Source organism: Micropterus dolomieu, linkage group LG23 (assembly GCF_021292245.1).
Source record: "Micropterus dolomieu isolate WLL.071019.BEF.003 ecotype Adirondacks linkage group LG23, ASM2129224v1, whole genome shotgun sequence".
Taxonomy (NCBI): domain Eukaryota; kingdom Metazoa; phylum Chordata; class Actinopteri; order Centrarchiformes; family Centrarchidae; genus Micropterus; species Micropterus dolomieu.
The window spans coordinates 23,487,347-23,515,272 of NC_060172.1; the positions used below are offsets into that span (position 1 = coordinate 23,487,347).

General features: G+C 41.9%; 1 protein-coding gene across 1 annotated transcript in view; it reads left to right on the forward strand.

Moving 5' to 3' along the window:
* The window catches only part of ephb4a (eph receptor B4a), a 35,594-nt gene extending 21,675 nt beyond the window's left edge, over positions 1–13,919 (forward strand). The window contains exons 4-17 of the mRNA XM_046039393.1: positions 1,330–1,720; positions 3,795–3,947; positions 5,453–5,788; positions 5,873–5,997; positions 6,676–6,841; positions 7,167–7,266; positions 8,509–8,573; positions 8,734–8,847; positions 9,173–9,420; positions 9,504–9,719; positions 9,942–10,091; positions 10,391–10,584; positions 11,017–11,175; positions 11,470–13,919. Coding sequence (XP_045895349.1) covers positions 1,330–1,720; positions 3,795–3,947; positions 5,453–5,788; positions 5,873–5,997; positions 6,676–6,841; positions 7,167–7,266; positions 8,509–8,573; positions 8,734–8,847; positions 9,173–9,420; positions 9,504–9,719; positions 9,942–10,091; positions 10,391–10,584; positions 11,017–11,175; positions 11,470–11,578 — 2,526 coding nt within the window. The 3' untranslated portion in view covers positions 11,579–13,919. The remainder of the gene's footprint in view (positions 1–1,329; positions 1,721–3,794; positions 3,948–5,452; positions 5,789–5,872; positions 5,998–6,675; positions 6,842–7,166; positions 7,267–8,508; positions 8,574–8,733; positions 8,848–9,172; positions 9,421–9,503; positions 9,720–9,941; positions 10,092–10,390; positions 10,585–11,016; positions 11,176–11,469) is intronic.
* Positions 13,920–27,926: the final 14,007 nt, after the last annotated feature.

Genomic DNA, 27,926 nt, shown 5'->3' on the forward strand with positions numbered 1-27,926 from the left:
CTGGATTTGCTTTAGGTTTTGGAAAGGGAAAACATCTTACTTTTCCTTTCAGCCTCTGGGTAGTGATTGTAACTATTACAAGTGCCCCAGGAACAGCGCTTGACCGTGTCTTGGAGGTCCAAGGAAGGTTAAAATCAAGGAGAACTGGACTTGGTTGAAGATAGGATTGGATAACTATGGCCTGGATGACTGAGAACATTCACTGACATTATGGGAGGTGTAGAATCCAGTAGTTTTACTGGGGACTAAAAGTATGGATATTTGTGCCTCTGCTGCATCAAATTCTTTTCAAAACATCCGTCTCTTGTGAGTCCTTTAACATTTATGTAAGTGCAGTATTAAATCACTACAGTATACTTTTAATGCATTCAAGAAAAAAAACACATAATGAATTCAGAAAAGAAGAACACAAGTGGATCATTTCCACATCATTGAAAAGTGTTAAGTTTACAAAATAAATTGTATGAGGGCTGTTAACGAGGAAAGTTCTTATCTTTCCCTTTGACAATATTAGTAAATCTCTCCAAAACAAGACAGGCTTTAAGTTCCCTTGACCACATTTCATTAAAGGACTTTGTTTTGCATTTTAAATCCATCTATGCGTGATGTTATATGACTGCTAACAATTTACCTTTTAATTCCTAACTATTTAGATTGACTTCTAACATGCAGTTGGCTTCTATTTCTTTACAGTTACAAAATCAGCTTGCAACAAGTTGCGTTAGTTATGTTTATTGCAGTCAACAATGGCGCACTTTTATTTTATGTTGTAGTTATTGTCTTGTGGGGCCGCAGGACTGTTTTGAAAACGCTCCTCGTCTGTGCATTCAATCTGTATGTTTGCTTATTGTTTATCTTCTGGCTTTCATTTACCAAACACAGAGCTTACAAGTGCAGTGCTTTTGGGCGTCTCATCGTCAAACCTCAAATGTTGTAGCGTCCTTGAACACACCGCCAGAAAGAGGTTTCAAAAACAGTCCCTGCTCCTCGACTTCATTACCACTTCATAATGTAACTTTGACAGAAAAATAAAAGTGATGAAATGTTCACAAGGATGAATTACCTTTCTCCCAAGCACGTTTCAAGTCCCTGCAAGTAGAGGTTCAACGCGTACTGTAACAAATGGGAAACAATGTCTGCCTGGAAGGTAGTAAATCAATCTCAAAGTGGTATGCTTTGGAAAATGTTCAATAATATAAAGCATATGTTGTGTCTAGTTAATGGGCTAAAATGGCTAAAACATGCAAAACCGACAGTCTGGTCCTTTTTAAGGCTAAATCCTGTGTGTTGGAATAGGGCCATTACATTACATCTTTCTTCCTGTCCTAGGTGGACACAGTGGCTGCAGACTTTCTACTAAGGAAGGGCGGGGAGCGGAAATTTAATGTGAAGACCTTAAGAATCGGCCCTCTATCTAAGAGAGGCTTCTACTTGGCCTTTCAGGCTCAGGCCGTCCACATGGCCCTGTTGTCTGTCAGGGTGTTCTTCAAGAAGTGCCCCCCCCTGGTCAGTGCTCTTTCCTCTTTCCCCGAAACTGTTCCCCGCACTCTGGTGCAAGAGGCGCAGGGTGTGTGTGTGGAGCATGCCGCCCAGCAGGGGCCCCGACCTCGTGCACCTAAGCTGTTCTGCGGGGAAGATGGCCAGTGGGTGGGTCAGCCAACAACCACCTGCGCCTGCGTATCAGGATTTGAGCCCGCCGAAGGACACACAAGATGCACAGGTAAGAAGGAGGCAAGGATAGGCTACATATACAAGTATGTATATAGACAGCAACCACATAGGCAGCAGAGCAGGCAGACTAAACAAGAAAACAATGGTAAGATGAGGGTGGGGTTCACTGAGGGTCGAAGCGCTTGAGAGGAAATGAGAGTCCGAGGAAGTTAATGAGGCAGGGGAATGGCTGTGCCACAGAGGGGACAGAGAGAGGTCATGTGGAGCAGCACTTATCTCAGAAAGGAAGAGCAGGGTCAAAGGCTTACTGCTGCGCCAACGCATGGCTCAGCTAAGATAGGATGAGCACAGGAGGACTGTAGAGGTGAAGGGAGCTAGAGGGGGGGAATGCTCTGGGTAAAGATCATATCACTTTTTGGAACATCAAAGCAAAGCTGACAAAAAAAAGAAGAAAGAAGCAGGATGATTCTCTCAGGAGCTGTGCAGCAGCTCTGTCTAATGAGTCCAATTAACAAGCCTCGTGCATGAACCCCCCCCCCCACCCCCCCCACGCACATTCTCACACACACACACACACACACACACACACACATTCTGCAGCACACCAACATGGATAAATGTTGAACAGTAAAAACAAAGAAACACAAGAAGAAATGCAACATTTTCTCAAGTAAATTTTGCGGTTGCATCTGTCTGTATTTGGAGGTAGGATTCAGTTTGATCTCTGCAGGAAGTATAATGATTTTTCATGACACAAAATCATTTCTGGTGAAGTGAGGTTGGCATTTCCAGCGTTCTGTCACTGAAGAGAGCTGTGAGGGAAAAACACTCACCAGACCATAAATGGAAATCTTCTTGATGGCAAGATTGAACTGTTAATTTGCTTTGTAGGCCGGTCATTTCAGAGGATGAAATTGAAGTCTACTTGAGTTAATTTTGCTGTAACGCCATTATCTCCTATTGACAATACATATATTTTCTGGGTCAAACACAATGCTTTAACGCAAAACTTGCTGTCAAGTAGATTTAGTGTTATAGATGAGCTAGATTAGAATATTTAAAACACGTCTTTTGGAAGCAGAGCTCTAGTAGGCTATAAATACTGTTACATGGGAGGGGTATATTTCCCCATTAACAATGTTATATAATACAAAAGGGTACAAGATGACACCCTGAATATTCCCAAATAAACAAAGAAAGCTAAATGTTAGCAGCTGTCAACAAACTCAATATCAATCTTCATAAAAAGTGCGAGAACTCAGAACAAAATAATTACTTAAATTGGCATGGACTACTGCAAGTGCATAACAGTTACAGATGAATAAATGGAAAAAATCAGTTTAGTGAACAATAGGAACAGGTAAGTGTCATTTATGTTATCCTGAGTGGAATGAGAGCTCAAAAGCACCAAGGTTAGTTTCATAATCCTGCATTATGATGATCACTATCACTATGTCTTTGAACAACTTGGAATAGGTGTGATATGCAGCAGCGCTCGGCACACGCCAATACATTGTTCACGCGTGGGAAATTCCAGCTGGCAAAATGTCAGTCGGAAAGGCCAGTGTGTAGACCCTGCAAACAAATCAGTTTTGACTATTAACAATGCTCCACTTGGTGCGAAAGTTTATTGTTTTATTCCTCTCACTCAGCAGCTGGACCTGCATTTCAACAGCCACAATGAACACGTCATAATCACTGCTCATTCACGTGGGGGACATGTGTTGAATCTGGTGTGTCTTGAGTGCCACGGTCTGTTTTTGGTTTTAGTGTGGAGACTTGGAACAGAGTCAAAAAGCAAAATCACATGTTTGGTCTCTTCATCCAGATATGGTCAATAACACATAGGGTTTATTCACAAAATTGACTATTACTATATGTTCATTACTGAGTTTCAGTTTATAGCCCTCATTACGTGGTCCTGTCTGTCAATCTGCAGCCATCTGGCACCAAAGTATCCTGGGGGGAAAAAATGCATTTGCACATTCAGTTTGACCCATGTTTGACTGGGACACAGTGGGTGTGGAGACTGTGTGCATTGTTCTGTAGTATTATTCACAGGTTGAGAATCAGACCTCCATGATAATTTGCCTTCATTTGTTTTCCCCTCCTGCCCTCTTCAGCCTGTCCTGTGGGTCAGTTCAAGCCGGGCGCCGAGGGACAGTGTACAGGCTGTCCAGGATTCAGCCACGCCACCATCAGGGGGGCGTCAGTGTGTGCATGTCGTTCTGGATACTTGCGTGCAGAATCTGATGCCCCGGACACCCCATGCACTAGTAAGTATGCAGAAAGCAGTACTTATGCACGGATCCACATGCAAATATGGAGGTGCTAAGCAACACAAATATCCTTTCGCTCGTTTTCACTCTTTACCTTCCCCTGCACTTCTTCACTTTGTTTTTCCCATCTCTGGGGTTATTTCTCTTTCCTTCTGGTGTCATTTAGCCAAACTCATCTAATCTGTCCTTTGTCCCACTGCTGGGCATTGAGATGCATGTCTTTTGTGACAGGTTGTTGGGGGCAGGGCTTTCTCTCAAAAGTAGCGTAGGCATTGATGGGCTCAAGTGACAACTCCAATTCGGATTCAGGAATTTCAATTCAGCTGTATGTTGGTTGTGTGAATGGGAGGAACTTTTTAATTAGGTGCACTCTTTTGGAATGGCCATAAAGAGGATGGGAAACAATGTGAAACAGCGCTGGGCTGTTGACAGTTCCTGTTCCCCACAGGTGTGATATCAATAGCAACAAGAATTTTACAACTACCAATTTCATTATTACTGATAACTTTAATTACAAATGCTTTATCTTAATTATTAATCACTTAATTAGGCCATTCCTATTATATATTCTGTTATTGTACTGACTTGCCTGTGCAGTTCTGCACATCACTTATATTTTTTAATTTGTGTGCTAAATTGCAACCAAGGTGTACAATCTATAAATCATGCAGCGTCCCCCCCCTGAAAATTACTGTGACAGCTTTGGTGATTTGGTGAAGTGGATTCTGATTGTTAAGTCATAAAATGTATCCCCTCTAAAAATCCCCATTCCCAAATTCTGAATTTTGAATTCATTCTCACCCAGATTGTCTATGATGTTGCCCCACTTGGGTTTCCAATGAGAGCACTATTAGCACTTAAGTTAGCTGCAGGCTCAGTGACAAAGCTCTGTCTCCTTGGCAGGAACAGAATCTCATTCATAGTGGCTGAGTGGTATTGCTGTTTAGTTATGCTTGGCTTGAGGCAATAGCTATCTTCTTACAATTTTCAGACGGTGATCATTATCCTCCAGTTTTAGACAAATGTAATTGCACCAGTTAAATTCTGCAACACATATGCTCCCGCTGTGATGCGAAGCCACTGCAGGAGCATCATTCAGCTACGTGACTTCATGTGCAGACTGAATAAAATGTCCTCACCATATACTGACATAAACATAAACAAATGGTCTGTGTGGGTCATGGAAAGGTAAAACAGCAGTAAAATGACACAACAGGGATTATAATTTGATTTCATTGGACATTTTATACACTATGATTGCATCAGGGCTAAGCAAGGCCTAAATATTAAAATAGGATGACATTTTTGACCGAATAATGTGAAAATATTTGGGGGATGACTGCTGGTAGTTTAGTAGAAGAAAACAACTAAATGTATTTCCCAAAATATTATATACATAACTTTAACCAGGATGATTTGCTAATACAGGAGTTTTTACAGGAGGACATTTATTCTGTTTATCTCCAGTATTTAAAATACAGGAAATTTTTTTGTCACTGTAGGACCTCCCTCTGCCCCGCGCAGCATCGTCACCCATATCAATGACACCACGCTCAGTCTGGAGTGGAACGAGCCTCTGGACAACGGCGGCAGAACAGACCTGAGCTACGCTGTCAGGTGCTCTGTGTGCAGGACACCCAAGGGGCCGTGCCTCCCCTGCGGCGACAGCGTCACCTACCGGCCCGAGCAGCACGGCCTGCTGGGTCGCAGGCTGGAGGTGTGGGGTCTGCTGCCTCACACCACATACACCTTCACTATCCAGGCCCTCAACGGGGTATCTCAGCTCAGCGGCAAGGACCCTGCCAGTGAAAGTGTCAACATCACCACAAGCCATGACGGTAAGAGGGACAGAGGAAGAGGTAGAAAGGTATAAATAGTCAGAATTTCATGTGGTATTTATAATTCCTCTGCCATCTGTGCAGTGCCATCGCTGGTGTCTGCTATTCGGAAGAGTGAGTCCACAGAGAGCAGTCTGACTCTGCACTGGTCAGTCTCTGCTCAGCCACATTACACCATCCTGCAGTACCAGCTACGCTACTGTGAGAAGGTGAGAGCACCCCGACAACATCCCTCAACTGTCTGGCTTAAAGGTCACATACTCTCCAGGTTTCATGATTTTACACACTGTGGCTCAGGATTAGGAAAGAAGTGTGGTACGCACAGTGGCTTAGTGGTTAAAGTGGATTTCCTCACACAGTCCTAAAACATGCAGGTCAAGAGAAATGAAACCAAATTGCCTGTGGTTTTGTAGATTACCCAGCCAAACAATGCTCCAGATACTTGACTATGCAAATTATATATTGCAGTATATTAGCTTAAGTAATGGTGTCATGTCAATTCAGAGATACTATATATAATACTTTGTTTTAGTGATGCATGTGACAACTGTGGCTGAGTTTGTGTTTTTGTTCTGACAAAAACACAGAGGAAAACCTGAGAGACACATAGCTGAGACACAAGATGTTTTTGTGTGAACGAAGGAAATCTCAAAACATGTGTACCCCTCCAACATATTAGTTAACATTCTGATCAGTATGTTTTAATGTGCTGTACTGTATTGAACGACACTCCAGGTTCAGTTCAGGTCAGTTTGACTAAACTGCATATCAATGTTGTGCAGTTGTATTTGAATTCCTACACATTGCCCCATTGTTTCCTCACTTACTCCTGCTTTTACTCTCTCCTGCATTCCTAACTAAATCTAACTCTTGTTCTCATGTGTTAGGAGCGACGTAGTGAAGATCAGTGCCACTACACAGAGAGTAACAGAAACCAGGCTGTGCTGACAGACCTCCGCAGGGCCACTCAGTATGAAGTGCAGGTTCGGGCGCGCACCATGGCCGGTTATGGCAGCTTCAGTCGTGCTGCCATCTTCCGCACCCTTCCTGATGGTAAGAAAAGGCCCTGTTTGCTCTTGAAGAGGGAGTTTCACACACATTGCTCTTTTTTTTTTCTCTTTCACACGTTTTTTTCCTTTCCACTGGGGAGGTTTTTCTCCATATCCTTAGACAGTTTCTTCTATGAATTTATTTCCTGTGTCCTTGTATGGAGTTAGTGCCCTTGTGTTAAGCCGCTTTTAATATTATAAATTCCTGTCATGTTCTTTTTTCCCTTCTCATACTTTTCTTTACTACCAATGTAAACCTCCTGTCCTGATTTCTGTCATTACACTCTAACTCTTTCTGTTCTGTCTCTTTTGTTTGTCTCGTCTCTCAGGACAAGACTCTGCCTCCCAGTTCTTGCTGCCCGGCATCCTTATCGCTGTTGGGATGCTGCTGCTTGTCACTTTCGTCTTTGTGGCCGCCTACTGCATACGGTGAGAACGAACGGTAGGGAAAGAGCCAAAGAAAAAGATATTTGAAAGGGAAAGAAGCTGACAGAATAACAGGAAATGGAAAAACGGGGGAAATCGAAAACCAATAACAACCGTGACCCCAATTTTACAGTTTTGCACCACTTTGTTCTATTGTTTATACAAATCATATCTTATCAACAGTGGATTTGCACTCTGTTACCTACACCATTTTTTCAGAGTGAGGCAGTTCAGACACAAAGCAATGCTCACGATGTCTTTTGCTTACACAGCTAAAAGTTATCCTGCTCATTACAACGTTTTCCTTAGGCTTCATTGTTTGAGTAAATAGTGTTGGATGCCATCAGAGGGAGAAAAGGTGTGTGTGTGTGTGTGTGTGAGAGAGAGAGAGAGAGAGAGATGACGATAGAAGTAGAGGGCAGGGAGAGACAGGATGCAGGCGTCCCAACCCTGTTTCCACAGGACAGGAGAACAATAGCTGTGACCTTGTGACACACACACACACACACACATGCACACACACACACACACACAAACCAATGGCTGAGGCCCAGATCTGCCACTAACTGAGGGTGGTGCATTATTGCTATTTTAGGCTTATGAGGTGGGAGAGAAATGGAGGAAGGCATGAATCCAGTAGCTACGGGGTTGTTACAGTCTTGCAGGGATGAGTTTGCGCCAGCAGAATTATAATGCAGCCGCTTGTGTCAAAGAGCAGAGCCACAGAGGCTGGCTCAGGTATGCTACCACTACCACAAGCAATCTTGTAATGTGCGTTTGAGATCGCTGAGGATTGTTTAAGGCCAGCAAAATCCTTTCGTCAGCAAGGCAGAGTTTTAAAATGATGGCAGTGTTTTTGGAAACAGACAGTGTCCTTGTCTGTTGGCTAGAGGGAACTGGTCTGTAGCTGAACTGACTTCAGACCTGTCAGTTCTTGGGGCCAGGATAGACAATATTCCCCACGGGGATCAATAAATTATCATATCGTTGCTTGCTTGCATTCTAGAACATCAAATAAAAATATTCATATAATTAGTGATTTTTGGCTTATTTTTGCAAAAGGGCATCTTTGTTATTGTACTGTTCTGAACAGCCACGTTGTGAGACCATTGATTTGCATCACATTGGGCTGATAAAGCATTAGGAATGCCTGCCAAAGAAAAAAGTCTTCCATTCTTCCATTCTTCAGATAACTGCACTGCCATCCATCTTATTTCATTTATCCTGATCTCCTTCTGCCTGCAGGAGACACAGCCGAGTAAAGGATCCAGAACTGAGCGACAAAAACAACCAGTACCTTGTTGGCCAAGGTAACATATCAAGGACACGCACGCTAAACCTCTGCTGTGATTTACAACTCGTTCACATCAAGAAAATCATTTTTAATGTGCCCGGGTTCATTGCTCCTCATAGTACGCTAAAGATTTCTTCTTTTCCTTTCCCATGACTCTCTTTGTCGTTCTCTCACAGGGGTCAAGGTTTATATCGACCCTTTCACCTATGAGGACCCAAATGAGGCCGTGCGAGAATTTGCCAAGGAAATCGATGTTTCCTTTGTCAAGATTGAGGAGGTTATCGGTGCTGGTAAGCCCCAGCTGTATGCTTTTCCCATCATTCACAAATGTGTAAACTCTGTACTGGTCAACTCTTTCTGTGTACTTTTTTGTTGTAGTCTTACAGATTGTTCTCAAATAACATTATTAAAAATATATCTAATTTAGTCAAATTGATTCTGTGACATTTAAAAGCATTGCCTAAATTTTGCAGCGTATATAAAACAATTAACTGATAAATTATGTCAGCACTATTTCCAAACCAAAGGGCACCGTAAAGCTGCAAGGGAGCTTTAGGTTTGTCGAAGACAACAGTCATCTTCACCAATGTGTGTTTGTATGCCGGTGTGCTGCAGGAGAGTTTGGGGAGGTGTGTCGAGGACGGCTGAAGATCCCCGGGAAAAAAGAAAACTACGTAGCAATAAAGACACTAAAGGGAGGCTACACCGATAAGCAGAGACGGGACTTCCTGTCTGAAGCGTCCATCATGGGCCAATTCCAGCACCCCAACATCATCCACTTGGAGGGGATCATCACGGCCAGCTGTCCAGTCATGATCCTCACAGAGTTTATGGAGAACGGAGCTCTGGACTCATTTCTACGGGTCAGTGTGACAAAGAGAACACACCCTGAAACACACAGCCACTTCACTCATTCCTCCACCTGAACTCTCTCTCTCCTCCACAGCTGAATGACAGTCAGTTCACACCCATCCAGCTGGTGGGTATGCTGCGCGGCATCGCCTCCGGCATGAAGTACCTGGCAGAGATGAGCTACGTCCACCGAGACCTGGCTGCCCGTAACATCCTGATCAACAGCAACCTGGTGTGCAAGGTGTCCGACTTTGGCTTGTCACGCTTCCTGCAGGAGAACTCCTCTGACCCGACGTACACCAGCTCTCTGGTGAGATGACAGTCCTCTTGCCTAAGATTCACTTGCATTAAGTCATCTACAGTATATCTGCTTGTCAGATGGTATTTTTACATTTCTGTATTAAATCATATAATTACAGCAGTAAAAGTTATTTTTGCTTCATTAACATTAAAGTTATCATTTTATAGCCTTCCCATCTGACCATGTTGATGTTGAAGTTTTGCAGAGCTGATCGTTTTCTTTTTTGTGCAGGGAGGTAAGATCCCAATCCGCTGGACAGCACCAGAGGCGATAGCCTTCAGAAAGTTTACATCCGCCTCAGATGTGTGGAGCTATGGCATTGTCATGTGGGAGGTGATGTCTTTTGGAGAGAGGCCGTACTGGGACATGAGCAACCAGGATGTAAGTTTAAACCAAAAGCCACAATTGGGCCATTCTTGACAATGATTTTAAGGTCTTTTCAGCTTTTCCAAAACAAAATTTAAGCTCAATAGTTAAAATTTTTCAGGGAATAAATGAAGTGTTTGAATAGTAGCTTAATCATTGAGATTGCCAAGGAACACAGTCATACAGGACAAATCAAGTTCAGCATTTTCTTGCTTTTCCCTTTTCTGTATAGTTTATTTTTTCTTCCAGTTTAAAAAGAAATACCACTAAGTTAATGCATTGGTTTGAATAACGATAACTTTTCTTCCTGTCAGGTAATCAATGCCATAGAGCAGGACTACCGGCTGCCCCCGCCCCCTGACTGCCCCACCCACCTGCACCAGCTGATGCTGGACTGCTGGCAGAAGGACCGCTCGGCACGTCCTCGCTTCGCGGACCTCGTCAGCGCTCTGGACAAGCTGATCCGCAACCCTGCGTCGCTGAAAATAGTTGCTCAAGAAGGAGCAGGGTGAGGATGATTGACAGAAAAACCTGCCCCAATACAGCCACAGGGGAAGTAAATATACAGCTTGAGAATGAACAGAAAAAAGGAAGCATGTCTGTCCTTTCATAATGACTCCGTCCATTTAGAATTCGAACCGTTACATTACCCTCCTACTGGCCAATCTTATGTACCAACTAAATGCCCTGCTGTGACCTGTCAGCCTCTTGCTGTGCCCATTTCCCTTCCTCCATATTCTGCCTGTCAACTGGTCGCATACAGCAGAGGACGCTCCACCCCTGACAAATCCCTTTGTTTGTCCCTGTCAGTCACTCAGCCTCAGATTATACCTCTGCCTGTTGACTGGAATGTTGCTGCAGGATATATATAAGCTCCTCACTGTTGTTTTGGTGACAGTGTGTGTAAGTTGTCCCTTTGTTTCTCTACTCTGTCCCCCAGGCCTTCCTACCCCCTGCTGGACCAGCGAGCACCTTTAGCCCTCTCATCGTGTGCTTCTGTTGGGGAATGGCTGAGGGCCATCAAGATGGAGCGCTACGAGGACAGCTTCCTGCAGGCCGGCTTCAACTCGGTGGACCAGCTGGCACAGATCACCACACAGTCAGTTCCTATCTCCAGTTTTCTTATCTGAACTGATAATCATCTCTTGAGGAACATTTTTACTTTTCACTTAACACATCCTGGCTACAAGGTCAGGGAGCTAGTGTCATAGCTTTTAGTAGTGACAGCTGCAAACAGGCTAGATTACTGAGCACAATTTCCAGAAGTAGAATTTTTATGAAAGACTAGAAGAAGAGCCCAATTTTGTGACTGAATTATTGTCCATCAAATCTACATACTTGATTTTTCTCTCTTCTTCCTGTCTAATTGTTGTTTTTTCTCCTCTGTGTTCAGGGATCTGCTGCACATGGGAGTGACTTTGGCCGGGCATCAGAGGAAAATCCTTTCCAGCATCCAGACAATGACCTTTCGGAACAAGAGCACTGCAACTGTGACCTTCTAGCTCGCCTGTCTCCTAACCTGGAACACCAGCGCACAGGTGCAGCCATGTACTGTGAGCACTCTGGGTCCTTTTCCTGTGACCCACTTTGATGACGGACTCCAAGAGAGATTTTCAGATTTGATTCGTCGCCACAAGAAAATTGAGAGTTGTCCCCACAGCTGTCTCCCACGTGACCAGGGGAGGAAGTTGACATTGTTTGGACCGACTACTTTTTAAAGTTTGTGTTCAGTGTTTTTATATCTACCCGAGGTTAGGACCCAATAAATGTGCTAAACCAAGAGGAGAGACGGATCAGAGTTTACAAAGTTTCTGTACTATGTCATTTTGAAAACTGGCAGTTGACTGGTTTGTTGTCCCAATAAAAAGTCACTTCACCAATGGAGACAAAAGGAAAAGCCAGTGGCAATCCAAGGATTTCAGTTCCCATATTGTTGAGTAGTTATAAATGAGCACTACTTTCACCCTGGGTGTCTTGCATAAAATCCATCTGGATGACATTACTACAGAGACAATTTTTACATCGAGACATTTTAACTGTCAGATTTTCGCCCCCCCAATCATTTGATTTCAACGTTATCTCCTTTTTACTCAGGTGTGATGTGTATTGCAGACTTGGGAGAGCGTTGTACTCGACCTAATAAGAATTCTGTCATACTCCCCAGTCTGACTTTCCCCTCACCATCTCCACAACATGTGAGGAGAAGAGAGACTCCGAGACATATCGGCACTTTTGTCATTTCAGACTGAATTGTAATCTTCAGTAACTCAATGTGTTTCTCCTTGAGTGTGGTTGGTTGTTTCTACTGCCTGTGTTTCTGCTGGCAGCTCAGTTTAATTATACTCTGAACAAGGACCAAGTGGACTCAGAGACCAGAGAACACTGTAGAATTGGTTTTCTCAGTAGAAATTTACCAAGGAAGCTATCTCACCTTGAACGTTTTTCTTGATATAACTGATACATTTTTAATTCTCTGTATTCGCCATCTTTCAGTGCCATTCAGTCGTGGACTTAAATGCCAATTTTATAAAGCAGAAATCTCTCATGAGGGGTTACTGTCTCATTTAAATGTACCTTAAAGGGTTACCATGACATTTTGAGGTTGAGTGTATTATTTTCCGTCATCAGCTGCTGGTTGTGTAGTTGGCAAATTATTCCTGCCTTTGCCTCAAAGCTGCACATAAATAGTTTCTTAACATTTATCCCTGGAAACTATGTACAGCTATCAGTTAAGCTAACAGACTAGTTTGCAGCCAGCAGTAAGCATTGTTTTCTGCTGAGTTTTGCTAACAACATTGTTGAGTTGCTGTTTGATTATCATCGCAGCCCCCCTTACTTTTTAAGTTTAGTATGTTATTTACTTTCATCAAATGCTGGATTATGTGGTCAGCAAAATGTTTCTGCTTTTACCCCAAACCTCCACAAAATAATTTCTTAACATTTAGCATGGAAAACAATGTGCAGCTACCAGCTAACAGGCGAGATTGTAGCCAGTAGTATCCATTGGTTTCAGGGTGGAATGCGAATAATACCTTTGAGCTGCTGTTTGATTAGCAGAGTATCCCCCCACACACATTATTACAAGTGCTTGTTTAAGAAGAATAACAAACTGGAGTTCAAAATGTCAAAGTACTGCTCGAAGACTTTGCATCTCTTGAAGGATAATACCAGCCTTTTTAGGTCGTAATTTTCAGAGTAGCTCACAGACCTGCCATGAATCAGGAAAATAGAGCTTAAACAGCTTCTAAAACATACCCAAACAACTTTGTTGAATATGAAATGTATAGTATCACTTTTTCTAAATGGTTTTACCTTTGTGCCACAGTGCACTTTTATGAAAGAATGTCTTTATGAGTTGGTCTTTTTTTTTATTTGTCAAATGACAATTTGGATGTGCATCACAAAACATTACCTTTCCTGCTAAGTGACGCCAGTGGAGCAGATTTTTGCTAACAGCTCCTTTGACATTAACATTTCGATATGTGATAATTAACATATATTCAAGTCTGGTTAATGTACACCAAAAATAAGCGGTGGTGATGGCCACACATTTCCATTGATTGTGCCAGCACTTGAGAAAGACCAAGGGTGGTGAAAACGTCGGTGACCATAAAAATCATATTTTTCAGAATGTGTTAGGCCTTCATCAAAAACACTTGTATTGTTATGCAAGAGTCTGAGAGATTTCTTTCAGGATTATGGGAAATGTGGTCTTCATATTGAAGATCTCAATAAAATCAACTTTGAAATAATGAATAGATAAAGTATGTTTTGATTACTGTTCTGTGTGTAGGCTAATCTGTATTCAGTATTCATAATAAAGATGCACACCAGTGTTTACCATCAAGGACTAATTTTTGGCTTATTAACATGCCTGATGGTCTGTTGATTATCCATCTCATCAATCATTCTCACACTACTGCACAAACATATGCGGATGTCATCGTATAGACGTCATAGGAAGTTCCTATCTGTCCTGAAAGTGAAGATCCACATAACTTACCTGTCTGCAGTCCAATGACACGCTGTTCTGTCCCAGTGACCCGAGTGACTTCTGTCCCAAATTCACAACAAAGCAACTCCACATTTGCCAAAAAAACACTGATGTTTCTGGATTTGCAAGAACCTATATTCCCTACTGAGTTTATTTCAGTGCTCACAGATGTGAAGTAAATAAATAGTTCTTGGTTCTCTTTGTTTGTTTTTAGCTTTGGTTAGGTAATACCCTGCCTGAACTATCTACGATCATAGCAGAAATGTGCAATGTCTAATGGGGTGTGTTTTCCTGTCTTCTTTGTGGCTCTTGTTGCAAACATGCCTCTCATCTATCCCATCGCCCCTTTTTAATAATACGAGAGAAACAGGAGACTGCGAGGGCGAGAATTGAGTCTCACTCCCCCTACATTTCCCAGCTTTGCTTTCTCGCAGCCATTCCTCTTGCCTTCTGTTTCTCCAGAGAGCACTTATACCCGAGGGCTGGAAGCTTGTCCTCTCCTATGTTTCCCTTCCTGGTCCTCAGCCCTTTTAATCATGAAGAGATGTTCTTTTCTTCTCCTGTGCCTCGGGCTGAGAGCAGCTTATAGCACACCATAAGCTTAAACTCTTACTCACAGCTTTTTTCCCCCTTTTCCTCCTATCTCCAAAGCTACCATAACCAGGCAAAGCTGCCAGGGCTTCAAGAAGTGTTTAGGTTCATTGATTAATGTACTTTGATTATCTCTCTGTTACTGACTCAATCCTCTTGTTCTACTGCTCTCGTGTGGCCCACAAAGTACAAAGTACACTTCCCTGTAGTGGAGATAAATAATGATGAGTAACTGTTCTTGTAAGCATTTCTTTTTTACGCCACAGTGTGTTTCGGAGTGTTTGAATCTCAGTGTCCGAGTGATTCAGTGTTTCAAAGAGAGAGTCGGGCATTCATCTCTGGTTTCTACTTCTGTCAGTGCTTTGCGTGACCCCTGACCTCGCCGTATAGTGCACATCCAGCCCCAGCTTTGTGTGTGTCTGAATGGCTATTCATTTAATGGGCGGCTGTTGAGAAGGGAGCAGACCAGGCCGGCCAGGTTTTAGCATTCGTTGGATTGTGTCATTCCCCTCGCATTCCTGTGCATTCAAGTGTAGACTGTGTGTGTGTGGGTGGATGGGTGGATGGATGGATGGTAGGGGTGGGGGGCTAACCAGCGGGACAGGTACATGTGTGTTTGCAAGCAAGGGGGGCAGGGAGGGAGAGACGGGATAAGAGGCCATCTGAAATGGTTTCACCCTGTCTGCAGCAGTAAACAGCTCAGAAAATCAAAGAGTGATCCTGCATAAAATGTGCAGCATTAAAGGTTTACTGTTGCATTTCCATAGATCTGGGGGAGCGAAGAATGAATGGTCAAATTCGAAACAGCTGAGGCAGAAGTGTCCTGAATTTTAGCTTCTAGTATGGGTCAAGCTTCAAAAACACTGTATCATACAATTCCCATAACACAACTCAGTAGCATCTTTCAGTAGACCCTCCCTCCCACACCTCCAGTTTTTAACGCAGGCCTCATGGGGGTTATTTTTTTAAACTATGGAAAGCTCCCTCCAGATCCACTGAAGACATTATGCAACTGTTGTCACAGATTGAAGGTGTCAGTATGCTCCAATTGAAGTGCACGTCAGACGGTCGAACAGCACCTGAAATCCAATCCCCTACACATTTTTGGAATTTGAGGGGGTAGCATTTGACATTTCTTTCAGCGTTTTGCCAGGGGTGCAGAGATAAGAAAGTGAGCAGGATCTCTTTTTGTGTGCATACAAACCAGTGTAAGACGATCCAAGGAAGGTTAAAGTGGACTTGGTTAAAGATACTTGAAGATCTGTCAAATGAGGGACAAAACGTCTTCAAGTATCTTCAAGTCCCTTTACTATTGACTTTAACCTTCCTTGGATAACTATGACCTGGATGACTCAGAACCTTCACAGAAATAGTGCAACACTATGAATGCCTTACTAGAGTGTGCACCTTTATCCCCATATTTAAATGATTATCATAGTTTGCTCCTCTTAATGACATTCGAGTGTGACCATTTGGAACAACAGCACTTGTGCTGCAACTGGACGTCTCGTAGGACAAACTAGTTTGTTACCAGCATGACCCCACCTTGAGGAGTATTCCTTGTGAAAAGTCAACTAAGCTTCATGTGAAAATGGGTGGAATGCCCCTTTAACGTGTAAAACTAGATCAGCTTTTGGAAACCACTGACTAATTTCATTCTCCATCAGTCTTCTTTTTGGATCTGCAGAATTGCTTAGATTTTCCTCAACAGCAGAAGCTTGAAGATGGAAAGTTAGATTTGAGATTGTCATTCCTGTGCCACTCCCTCCACTTCAGGCGCCAGATTTCCTCCCTGAGATGACTTGAAGACAATTTGATCAAAATGGCCCAATATTTCTGAGCAAATCCACCGAGCAGCCAGCTAGATTATTTTTCACCTGTGTATGCAGGGTGTTTGTGGCGAAAGATGGGAGGCACATTGCTCAGCAGAGCGCTTCCACTCTGTTTCGTATTAAATCTGATCACTGGGAAAGTTGTCTCTTCCCACTGTTCTACAGCAAATCTGTTGACTTTGCAGGAGCTTGTGCCAGGCCATCGCTGTCAATAAGAGTTTGTTCTTAGCTGACCCACCTGGTCAAATAAAGGTTTTTAGAATTTAATTATACTTTCATTCTGCGATACAGTTTGACTTGGAATTAGCCTGGTTCTTTTCATTATGCACTTGATCCAGTTAATCAATGTAAACCTTTAGATTACAGGCCCCTGCTGTCTCCTCGGTGTTATTATTGTTATTATTTGTTGTAGCAGAATATTTAAATATATTTTTATTATCTACTTCCAGGCTGTCACCTTCAGATTTCATTTATTTAGCTGTGTCTCAATTTATGGGAATTTTCTGAATTACTAGTTAAGAATACATTTGGCCCCATCACAGTTAAATAAAGACACGTCCAATTTGCTCCTCCTGCATCTGTTTGCTCCAAAAAAAAACGATAATTTATAAAGCCAAATAGTTTTCCAATACATATTATGGCTCCAAGTCACACATTTATAGCTGGTATCCAACTCTTCTTCACCAAACTTCAAAGAGCAGATCATGTGTTCGATGGAGGTGTTAGTGGGATGAGGAATGTGAATATGAGCGTTACCACCTTGAGGACAAGCAACTGGCCCCTATAAAGGTGTTTGCAGGTTCCTGCTCTGTCTCAGCTTTCAGTGTACACACACAGCAGCCCTCCTTCTCCCCTGTGGCGCCCTTTTGTTTTGCACTCCGCTAAGATGTGCTCGTTGCCTACTGTGAGGAAATGAAAGGAGTGTGACCTGCCCTGTTTCTTATTCGCTCTGTGTGAATCGCCCCATATTCTGAAAACTCAATCCACATGTGTCAAGGGCCACTAAGCTGGGGGAGAGAAGTAGTAGTAAGGCTTCGCATGACAAAAAGGAGTGTGAGTGTGTGTGTCTGAAGTGAAGGAAAGCTGATAAAAAAGACAGTGATCAGACACAGTAGACATGTCATGCTAAAGATGTTTCTGATCAGTGTGATTGATTTCCTTTTTGAACTAGCCTTATTGAACTGATTGATGAGTTTACTCTACGGTGTTGTGCTTAACCTCTTGCACAGGCTTCACCTTCATCTCCTAACTCAACCTAGCTCCTCCACACCTCTGTACCCCATGAATATAAATCTTTACTATCAGCTGACAAATGTGTATCCACCAAAAGTCTGCTCATCACAAACTAAGAAACAGTGCCTTTTCTTACCACCACACATTTTTGAGGTTTGATTTAATCAGACAAAAGAAGTTTATAGAGCTTTCAGGATATGAAGAAACTACCAAAGAGCATCACTGTAAAACATCTAAGGGTTTTGTTATGTGCTGCAGTTAAGTCCTCAACTTTGTCTGTTTGTTCTGTTTTTCATGATTACAGTGAAGTCTGGTCTTTATATTTGTATTGTGGTCATAGCTGTTTACTTCAACTGCATGTCCCTCTTCTTTTTCTACATTAAAATGACATAGTTTATAGTTCAGCAAACCAGTAGCCTAAATGAGCAATTTTTCATAGACGTTTACCAAGCAAATGAGCAATAAACACTGAATATTTAGATAAACAAGCGTACACGTGTGAGTTACTGAGGACCGATTTTGCTCTTAGATGTACAGTCTGAACCTAATTCAGTCTCTTTTTGGCCCCACAAATGCAGCTCCTCACACAGCAGGCCTAAAGATTAAAGCACACCCCTCTGTTCCCCTGTGCCCCCCCAAACATACCCTCACTCTTTCAGCTTGGTTTGGATAAATTACATTCATTACATCTGTTGATTATACTATAGAAACATGACCACTCACGTTTATTACTGACCCCATGAACAAACCGGGGCTCGCATTGTGACAATCTGCAAGGCAGTCAGGACTCTGTGTGTGTGTGCGTGTGTATGACAGAGTCTGTGGGTTTCTCTGCACCTTTGTTTAGAGCCCACTTAGAAATCTGAGGAAGGAGCATATGGTTATAATTTAACCAGCATCTGGATGCAATAAAACTAGGTTTACAGTATAAAGTGTGTCTGTGTGCAGTATCGAATGTAATCAGATTACAGAAATAAAGCAGCCCTAACTGTAATCAACTATGGGCTTATAGCATAGCCTACTCTTCAATTTATCACAGGTCATGTGCAATGGCAGTGACCACCACACCTCTTCCAATAGGCTACATAACATACCCAGACTAGAAGAAATAAACCCCCCAAGAAGACAATGGCATTATTTACTGTATCATGAGCTCCATCTAGTGTGCAGAAAGCCCAATCTCTGTTTTTATTCTAATGATGAGAAAAAACAATGAAACTCCACGTTTATCTTGATATATGCTTTCAGGCTGATCAGTGTCAAAGTTGTGAAGCTTGAATGACCTTCGGCCATGGAAGTAAGCTGCTGTCCGGGAGTTGGGCTGTGCGCGCAGTGTCTCAGCATATTTTCTTCTGAGACATCACCCCAGTTTAACAATCACAAAACCTGCTGCCCGGATCGATAAGCCCCGTGTCACGCAAACAGCAAAGCATTTTAATGGCGGATTCTTGTTCGTCTGCCACAGTCTGCTCCCCAAATCTAGGCTAACGTTACATTACGGGGTGAAGCATACGCCATCGCCTCCACATGGCCGGATAGACAAAATCAGTTGAAGAGAACAGAGCAGAGAGCAGCATGTGTGAAATTATCAGGAGTTCAGGTGCGGTTCTGGAGTTCTCATCTGTAGTAGGCTATTTAAGGCACTGTCACGTCCTGTTTATTATAGAGTTTTAAGGGCGGGGCGTTTGACAGCATTTTAACTATTGATGATCATATATGTCTCCTTTGTATATCACAGGGAAGAGTCGTCTCTTGTCTCAATCTAAATTGAAAGGTAGTTTGTTTTTTTAAATAATTCTCACATAAATCCATCAATGGCAGTATCTTTCAGCTGCGCTGCGTTGTCGCCTCCTAGCGCTGATGGCAAGGTGTTGCACCCTGAAGGAAACGCACAGTCATGTCTCGCTTGGCCGACCACAGTTGGAGGTCTGAAGGGTCGCATGGGGCGTTTTCACTGCTGTCACAAAGATGAATCCATACACGCACATGCAAGCGCGCGCGCACAAACACACGCACACACACACACACACACAGGCGAATACTGCTGAAAAGACTAAAGTCTGAGCTTTACATAGGCTCAGTCAATAAAATGTTTTTTCATAAATTGGGAATCGCCGCAATATAGTTCTTGAGCATACAGCCATAAATGTGATCAAACAACATTAGGCTGATGGTTCCAGTAGAGTGGAGATTAGCTGTGGACACACACACACACACACACACACACACTACTCATATCATAAAATAACAAAAGTCAATAATTACTTAATTAAATTATTAATTAATAGGTGCATTTGGGCTATAATGAGTTCTTAGGGACTGTACGAAAATTATTAAGAAAATTCAGAAAAGGGGGAGTTGGGTATTCTTTTTTCCTTTTTGCTGAAGAGTGTGTGCATGTGTGTGTGTGTGTGTTTTAAAAGAGACCTTTTGCTAGGTTTGCACCTCCCGTCCAGACTAAAACGGCAAAAACAAAGACCTAAAACGGAGAAAAACACTACTGACCATGTTTTTCGTTTTAAACTCTGGAGAGCATTTTATTGTGGATGGGAAAAACGGTGGATTTTCAGAAACGATGATGCAGACGCTAATGTTTGGGTCTCATAAGTCATGCGGAAGTAGAAACACAATGCTACTGACAGAGTTTTTGACTTTGTATTTTTATTAAAATATTTTGTACCCTGCAAATAACACTTATAGCCTACACTTACTTGTACTATGCCTGTTGCCATATTTACTTTGCAATGACTCCCAGAATTTTTTTCCGCCACAGCCATTTTTAACTTCCGTGTAACATTCAGTAACATTCCCAATTTGTCCTGGTCCATGCAAAATAAAATCTGGTATGGTTCTTTGTCTGTGGTGCTATAATATTTTGCAAAATCTTCTGTAACTATGGAATAGATAATCTGCTTCATGTTTACACGCGCACATGCATGCCCAGTGTACGTGAACAGCCACTAGATGTGTGTTTTTAGTCGTTTTAATAAAGATAGAGATCAACTCTGATATGAGGCTAAAACACTGCCTCATATTTGTTTTAAAACTCCGTTTTTAAACAAAAAGTAAAAGTAGTATGGATAGGGCCTGAGACACTGTATCAGTCAGCGTGGTTTAGTGATATAATTTCTTCTATCCAGAGAGCACATAGTTTGTCAGCAGATTCACTTTATTGTGCATCTTAACAAAAAGCAATACTGGAGTCAAGTAAAATGTGTCTTTGTGAAAATGAACCCAAACCGTGATGTCTTCCTAAATGCAGCCAACTTGTTTTGCTGCCTAACCCTGCCTAACGCAACGTTGGAGAAACTAGCAAGAGATAGATTTTGAATAGATAATAGAAGAAATCCTATCCCTCCCTTCAGGCCTCCCTCCAAAGCCACTCCCCCAAAACACATTTGTCCAAACACATTTGGGCAGGGAGTGCAGGTAGGTAGAAAGTCAATGGGACAAGCAATTCAAAACGTACTTTTTGCAGCCCTTTACTGGTACTGGATTTTTTTTTTGTGTCAGAGCATTTGAAGAGAAGAAAATATCAACAAATATAACAAAAAATGTTTGTGAAATAAATTACCTACCCAGAGTGTTGTCACATCATAAAACAGATTTTTTTTTCAGCTCTGACAGTTTGGGAAGGTACAGACAAATGATGTCATCTTGCAGATAGAGGATTCAGATTAGAAAATTCTTCTTTGATGTGACGTTCTAGAGGGCATAAGCAAACAATGTGTTTTGCTGTTAAAGTTGGAGGACTTGTTGCATAATTTTCACACAGTCCCTTAGTATGGTTTGGTGATTTACCACCTTGACTTTTACAGACTGTCTCTGCCACATCACTCTCATAGTTACAGTAAGTATCTGAAATGCTTCGGTGCAACTGTGTATAAAGGTGCAAGTGGGCGAGTAACACTGAAGCTGGACAGGGATCCTGAACAGGGGTGGCATGATTTCTGATTAAAAGTTGGCTTTTTCTGCCACACACAGGGAAAATGCCTCCATCTGCAATAAACCCACTTCTCTCACAAACAATTGAGCTGACCACCCTCTCATCACTGTACAGTATGTACAACTTGGCAAAAAATAGCACTACTCCCCCATAGTTTTGTGCTCTATATTCCTGAGTTACTATATTATCAGACTGACTAAATCTATCTTTGCAGTTATGCAACAGATTACTAAAAACAAACTCCACTGTTCTAACCCAGATATCAGTCAGGCAGTTATACAATGTGGAGGCCAAGATCGCTCACTCAAATGCAAACATTTATTTTTAAATCTAGTATTTCTCATACTGCACATCATAATAATCCCACTACTTAGCACTGGTGGAGGCCATCATGCACCTCTGTAGCCCAGAAACACTCAGTGTGATAATTTACACTGAAGATCACAGCCAGCATCAAGACTGACCTCCAGCAGCTGCCTGAGTGATTGTAGTCAATCGAAAGAGCGCGATTATAGCGGCTTAATCCCAGATGATCTCTGCTTCTGAAAGCCACTGCATCAGCGTCAGGAAGGACTGAGCTTAGGGATAGTGCCTGGCCACTGTGACAGCTTGAAGATCAAGGAACAGAAAGAGATGGATGCATGAATGGATTCTCAAACAGTCAATGAGCTTGACTTTTGTGTACTGATGCACATTCAGTCATAGAATAAGTAACTGACAGTTCAATTCTGTATCCAACCTTTGACCCACTGTAGGAGCAAACATTTTCACTGACTTCAAAATATCAATAATGACTCATCTGATTGCTTTGTTTCTGAAATGGAAAACATATCTGCCTTGGAAAATCAAAATAACAGTTATTTCATGGTGGGATAGTGTGATTAATTATTATTAATTGTATGATACAAATTCATTTTTGTCTCCAGTATTGGTCTTTAAATTGTGACATAGAAAAATTTACGGTAGATAGAAAGAAATAGAAGATGGATTTCTTTGCATATCCTGTTGAAAAGTTAAGCAATCCTCTGCATCAATATTATCATTTTGTAAACTTCAACCTCCTTTGTTTCTGTATTATTTCTGTTGATTTCATTTAACTTTAGCATGCAGATGATCCCTTTTTTACAAAGAGTACATGAGTGGTAAGATATATTACTTTCCCCTCCAGTGGAATGAGGTTCACACATTATGTGCTCCTTTATGGTTTGTGTGAAAATCAGGCACTAGGGGTTTGGCTTGCACATTAACCCTGACCCCGACAACAACGCTCAGCACTGGCCTGAAGCCGGTGCCAGGCTTTGGGAGGATGCCACTCTCTCTTTGTTTGAGCCAACAGGAGCTGGAAGGCAGCGAGACTGTTAGTTACGATGACATTGCCCCTGCAGATCAACTAATAATTGTCCATGTTAGTGAGAAAAAAAATCATTACTACTCAGTATCAGAAGAAAAGGTCAGAGAGCTGAACTCTCACAGCTTCCACTGATTCAGATTATACGGCAGTCACAGAACTACAGATACTTCATCCGGGCGCTCTCTTAATCTGAACAAATGTAAGCTTCAACACAAATCCCTCTTTTAAGAGATAAAGAGAGAAAGATGCTGATTGCTTTTCCTATCCATTTCTACTCAAAGAAGCACCTCACATCAGCAGGAGTCATTGTTTGTGACTGGGTGTTGCTGCTGACATGTTGGCACTGGCTTTGTTTTATTTTGGATTTAGACTCCACAAAGGAGCAATCAAGACTTTTTGATATTTTACAGGTGATTTAAGTTCTTGTTGTTTGATGTCTGACATCCTCGGGCTGGGTGTTTCAAATCTTCATGAATCTCGATCAAAATAGCTATTTCTATCTCAGAAGCAGCTTTTGCCTAAAGTAGATATAGCAGGCTAAACTGAGCAAAAGAGACGAAGGATTTTCATCACTTTGCAGCACTCGATTCCAGATAATAATGTTTGCCAGTCGCGGTGCAAGTGGAGGAGGTAAGGGAGGGAAATACTCAGTGGAAGACCTCTATGGCATCAGTAAGAAGCCCAAGGCGTCGTCCTCCTCTGGGAGTATTGTGGCCAAATCTGGAGCTCGGAGCAGCAAGACCCCGGAGCAGAGGACCGAGTCAGAGGCCCTGGCTTCTCAGATCCTGGAAGCGGCGCACAGGCTGGTGGAGCGACGCCGACTGGAGCTTTACCTGAGAGAATGTGGCCTCTCCCTGGCAGAGTGCGAGGCTGAGCGCTCTGCAATGGTGTACAAGTAAGAGGGAAGGAAGCTGAAAGAGGGGGAAAAGTAGGAGTGCGGCAAATTTATAATGTAAAACCACAATTCAACAAGATTATTGAGAATAAAAAGATTTTAGTGATGACAGATGTATGTAAAACACCTTAAAATTAAACCTTTCTCTTGCTTTCACAAGTAGCGTTACATTTATTGTAACAACCTGCACATTAGAGAGATCACAATGAGAACATTAAATAAAATTATGTCAAATAATTAGATATGTACACACTGACTTACTTACAGATTTAACAGGAGGTTTGATTTTTCAAATGCTTCTATTCAGACCATCCTGAGCACTCAGCCCTCTGTGGATGATCCATTTAAATAACATGATTAATATTTTTCTAATATATTACTAATGCATGAATGTAGTTGAGTGTTTGAAGAGGGCTACAATTGAAGGCAGTGAGTGGAAACATCATCCATGGGTGAAAAAAAAAGAAATATAGTTGCAGTTTTTTCTCTCCCCCCACCAGTGACCTAGAAAGAAATATCATGCGTTTGATGAGATTTCAAAGCACAGCAGGGCTGAATAAATGTGACTGGACTGCAGAAACATCTGGTTGTACAGGATCACTAGTGTTAATGCCAGATACAGTAACTTACATGGGACTTAATCAACCATTGTCTAATTCTGCTCCAAAAGACTTGACAGGTTGTACATCAGTGGGTCACAGGTTTAGGGTTAATGATGCATGATTTGACAGCAGGGGACGGGCAGTTGGTTGTTACAATGCTTGTATCTCTCAGTTTAAAGAGCTCCATTTAGCTATTTTTGGATGAAAAGGTTTCCATGACTCCATTTTCAGTGAAAAACGTGACAGAGACAAGAGGACATAAATTACAGCATAAACATAGAAGACACATAGTGTATAGTTGCAGATTTCATCTTTGTAGGTTTGTGTGTAGGAATATCAGTGGATACTTTGTGAGTGTCACTCGTGATATATTGGCTGAAAAATATTAGTATAAAATCTAATTTATAGGAAACAGAGTTGTCAAGAAACAATCTGGCATTTTATTTGACACACCATTTCCCGAGCAGACTCACATAGGCATTAAGACTCCATTAAAGTTGCCTCTAGGTGGCAGTGTTACCCAGATGAGATGACATGACTGCCCCATGGCACAATGACTCAAAACCAAAAAAGGAACCGAATCTACAGCTTAAAGAGTCTCATGTTGTGTGAACAAGTGACAAAAACCATGCCTCAAAATCAGTAGCCTAGCATATTCTAGCAGCATAGATTAGATAATTGACATAAATTAATGACATATTGGATTATGCAGTTGAACAGATTCTCTGGCAGCACTGCTTCCATCACTGGTGCTGGGCGCTTGTGAATTTCTGCTCTCACTTGGTGTCTGTAACGGCAGCAGTCTCTATACAGCCACTGTGCATGTGACACATTAGCCTTGGTTCATTTGTGTAATGATGCATCACATTTAAACTCCCCCAAGACTGAGAATGATTACTGTTAATCAACACAGCGACAGTCTACCTTGGCGCTCTATGTAATTTGCTGGTTTTGCTGGAAACGACAATTTTCCACATCCGCTGATCTCCTGAGTGTAGGGCAAATTTGAGAAAGTGAGACAGATACATATATTCTGACAAACAGATTATGAGGGCCGAGTGCATAATCTTGTCTTTGAATAAAATAAAGCTTAAAGGTTGGACATATTTAAACATATATATCAGTCAGATGGATTCAGAATATTTGACGGATTTAAGTAAAACCAATTCTGCTAAAAGCGTTTGATAACTGTCCTCTGGTTGCCCTCTCTATGACAAACTTAACGTGAAGCTGAATTGTTTTAAGATGAACCAAAACCACAACAGGAACAAGATGTCTGAGGGAATACTTCAATAGAATAAATACTTTCAGCTTTGCTAAACTACATGCACACCACAAACAATTCTTTATTTCTGCATCAGTCCAAAGAAGTCAAAATCAGCTGTTAACGGCTCTGCAGCCACAAGAAAAATGTGTCACTGTGGGAGATGTGTTTCCTCACTCCATCTAGAGTTCCTACTGGACAGACTTATTGCATTTTATAAGTAACCAAACTTTACGTGTTATAAACAAGGGTGTTTTTGTCAGTTGTTACTGAAAATTGTTACGCTTTCTTGACTGAATAAGGCCGTGGTGATGAAGCCTACAAATGAATAATGCACACTTTTCTGATGCAAACTTACAACAATTATCATTCAACTGAAACTAATCTCCTCTATATCGGGACACACATACAGTTATTCAACAACCCTGCTGCATTTGGGTTTGAGGTTATTTGTGATCAAGGACATAGCAGAAGGTCTACACTCACCTAAAATCACTGGGTGGACCTATTTATTTGCACTCCAATAACAGATTTAAACAACATTTTGTCAACCAAAAACATCATTATGTAAATGAGCTTGAGCATTTTATCCTGGATGGGGACTTGGCAGTTTATAGAGGAACACAGTTAGAAGGGACACGATTTGTAATAAGCTTTGGTGCCGAGTCTAATGGCAGAGTTGTACAAAACATCTACCCTTTCAAGGACATTCTTATTATACAATCTGTTATATAATGCATCTCCTTAAGAATGATGGACATCTGTCTCCTCACTTCCTGAGACTGCAGTTGCAGCCTTCTTATTTGCAGAAAAGTGAACAGATGTATCTAAAGACACGCTAATTTTTGTTGTCTGTCGATACAGAACTTCAAGATGGAGCAGCTGGTGCTCTGTGTGAAGTGTAGGGAAGCTCAATTTTAGTGCAATATATAGCTGAACTGTTGAGCAGGATCAGTGTGTCATTGCTGTTTAAAGTGACAATGATGATGATGATGATAATGGTGATGGACATTGTTTGGAGTGGAGGTGAAGGCTGAGCCTATGTGTAGATGAAGACCTGTCAAAGTTATTATGCAGATTTGTTTGGAAAACAGAATAAAGTGATTCCATTTATCTGTGTAGGCGCTCACCATGCTTTAACAGGACAGGAGCTCATTAAACCATCTTCCCTTTTAACACGTCACAGTGGGTGGCATTCCCATTTTCTTTCTGCCTATCCCCGTCCCAACTTGCACTGAATGGCTCTTTAAAAATAGCTGATTGTCAACTCGAAGTTACATTCTACTGGAAGCTGACTGTCACGCAATCTGCTCTGGGATCATCCTGGAACTGCAGGTTGCTCTAAAGCAAGATTTCATTAGACACGACTACTGAGAGCAAATTGACAGAAATTATGAATGTGTCTGCATCTTTTGGGAGGTGTTTTGCAGATCGTCCTGCATACCAACTGAAACTTTTTGGACTGACAGTCTCCTCTAAGGATGTGGCAGCATTGTTTTGGATTGTAAACACAGCCTTGGAGGAGCTATTATCATTGCCTGGCCACTAAATGACACATCAGTTTTATTTGAACATGACGTGATGTGATGCAATATGATATGATATGCCATGCTATGCTATGTCATGATGTGATGTGATGTGACTTAGAAGTCGTATATCTGCTCTCTGTTGTGAGATGATGATGATGATGATGATGATGATGATGATGATGATGGTGTTGCAGTATGATTCTGATGGTTGGCCATATAGATGAATAAAGTGAGGGAAAAGAGTGTTTTGATCATGAGTGTGGTAAACAGACAGAGATCCCTGCATATGGAGCTGGTGCAAACGTCGACTATATGCAGAAATTACAATGATAGAATATGATTCATGTGATGCCTGATCTTTATGTGTGCAAATATAAAAAAAGATAGTGTGTGAGTGTGTGTGTGTTAGCTTCACTTACATACTGTGGCGATGTGATGAGATGTGTAGTACAACCGTGTGGTGAATAATGTAGAGATCACACCCGAGAGAGAGAGAGAGAGAGAGAGAGAGAGAGAGAGAGAGAGAGAGAGCATCTTCAAAACCCCCACATTGCTTGTGTGTCGTGAACATTTTTGGAGCCGCTGGAAAAAAGGAAAGACAAAAAAACAAAAC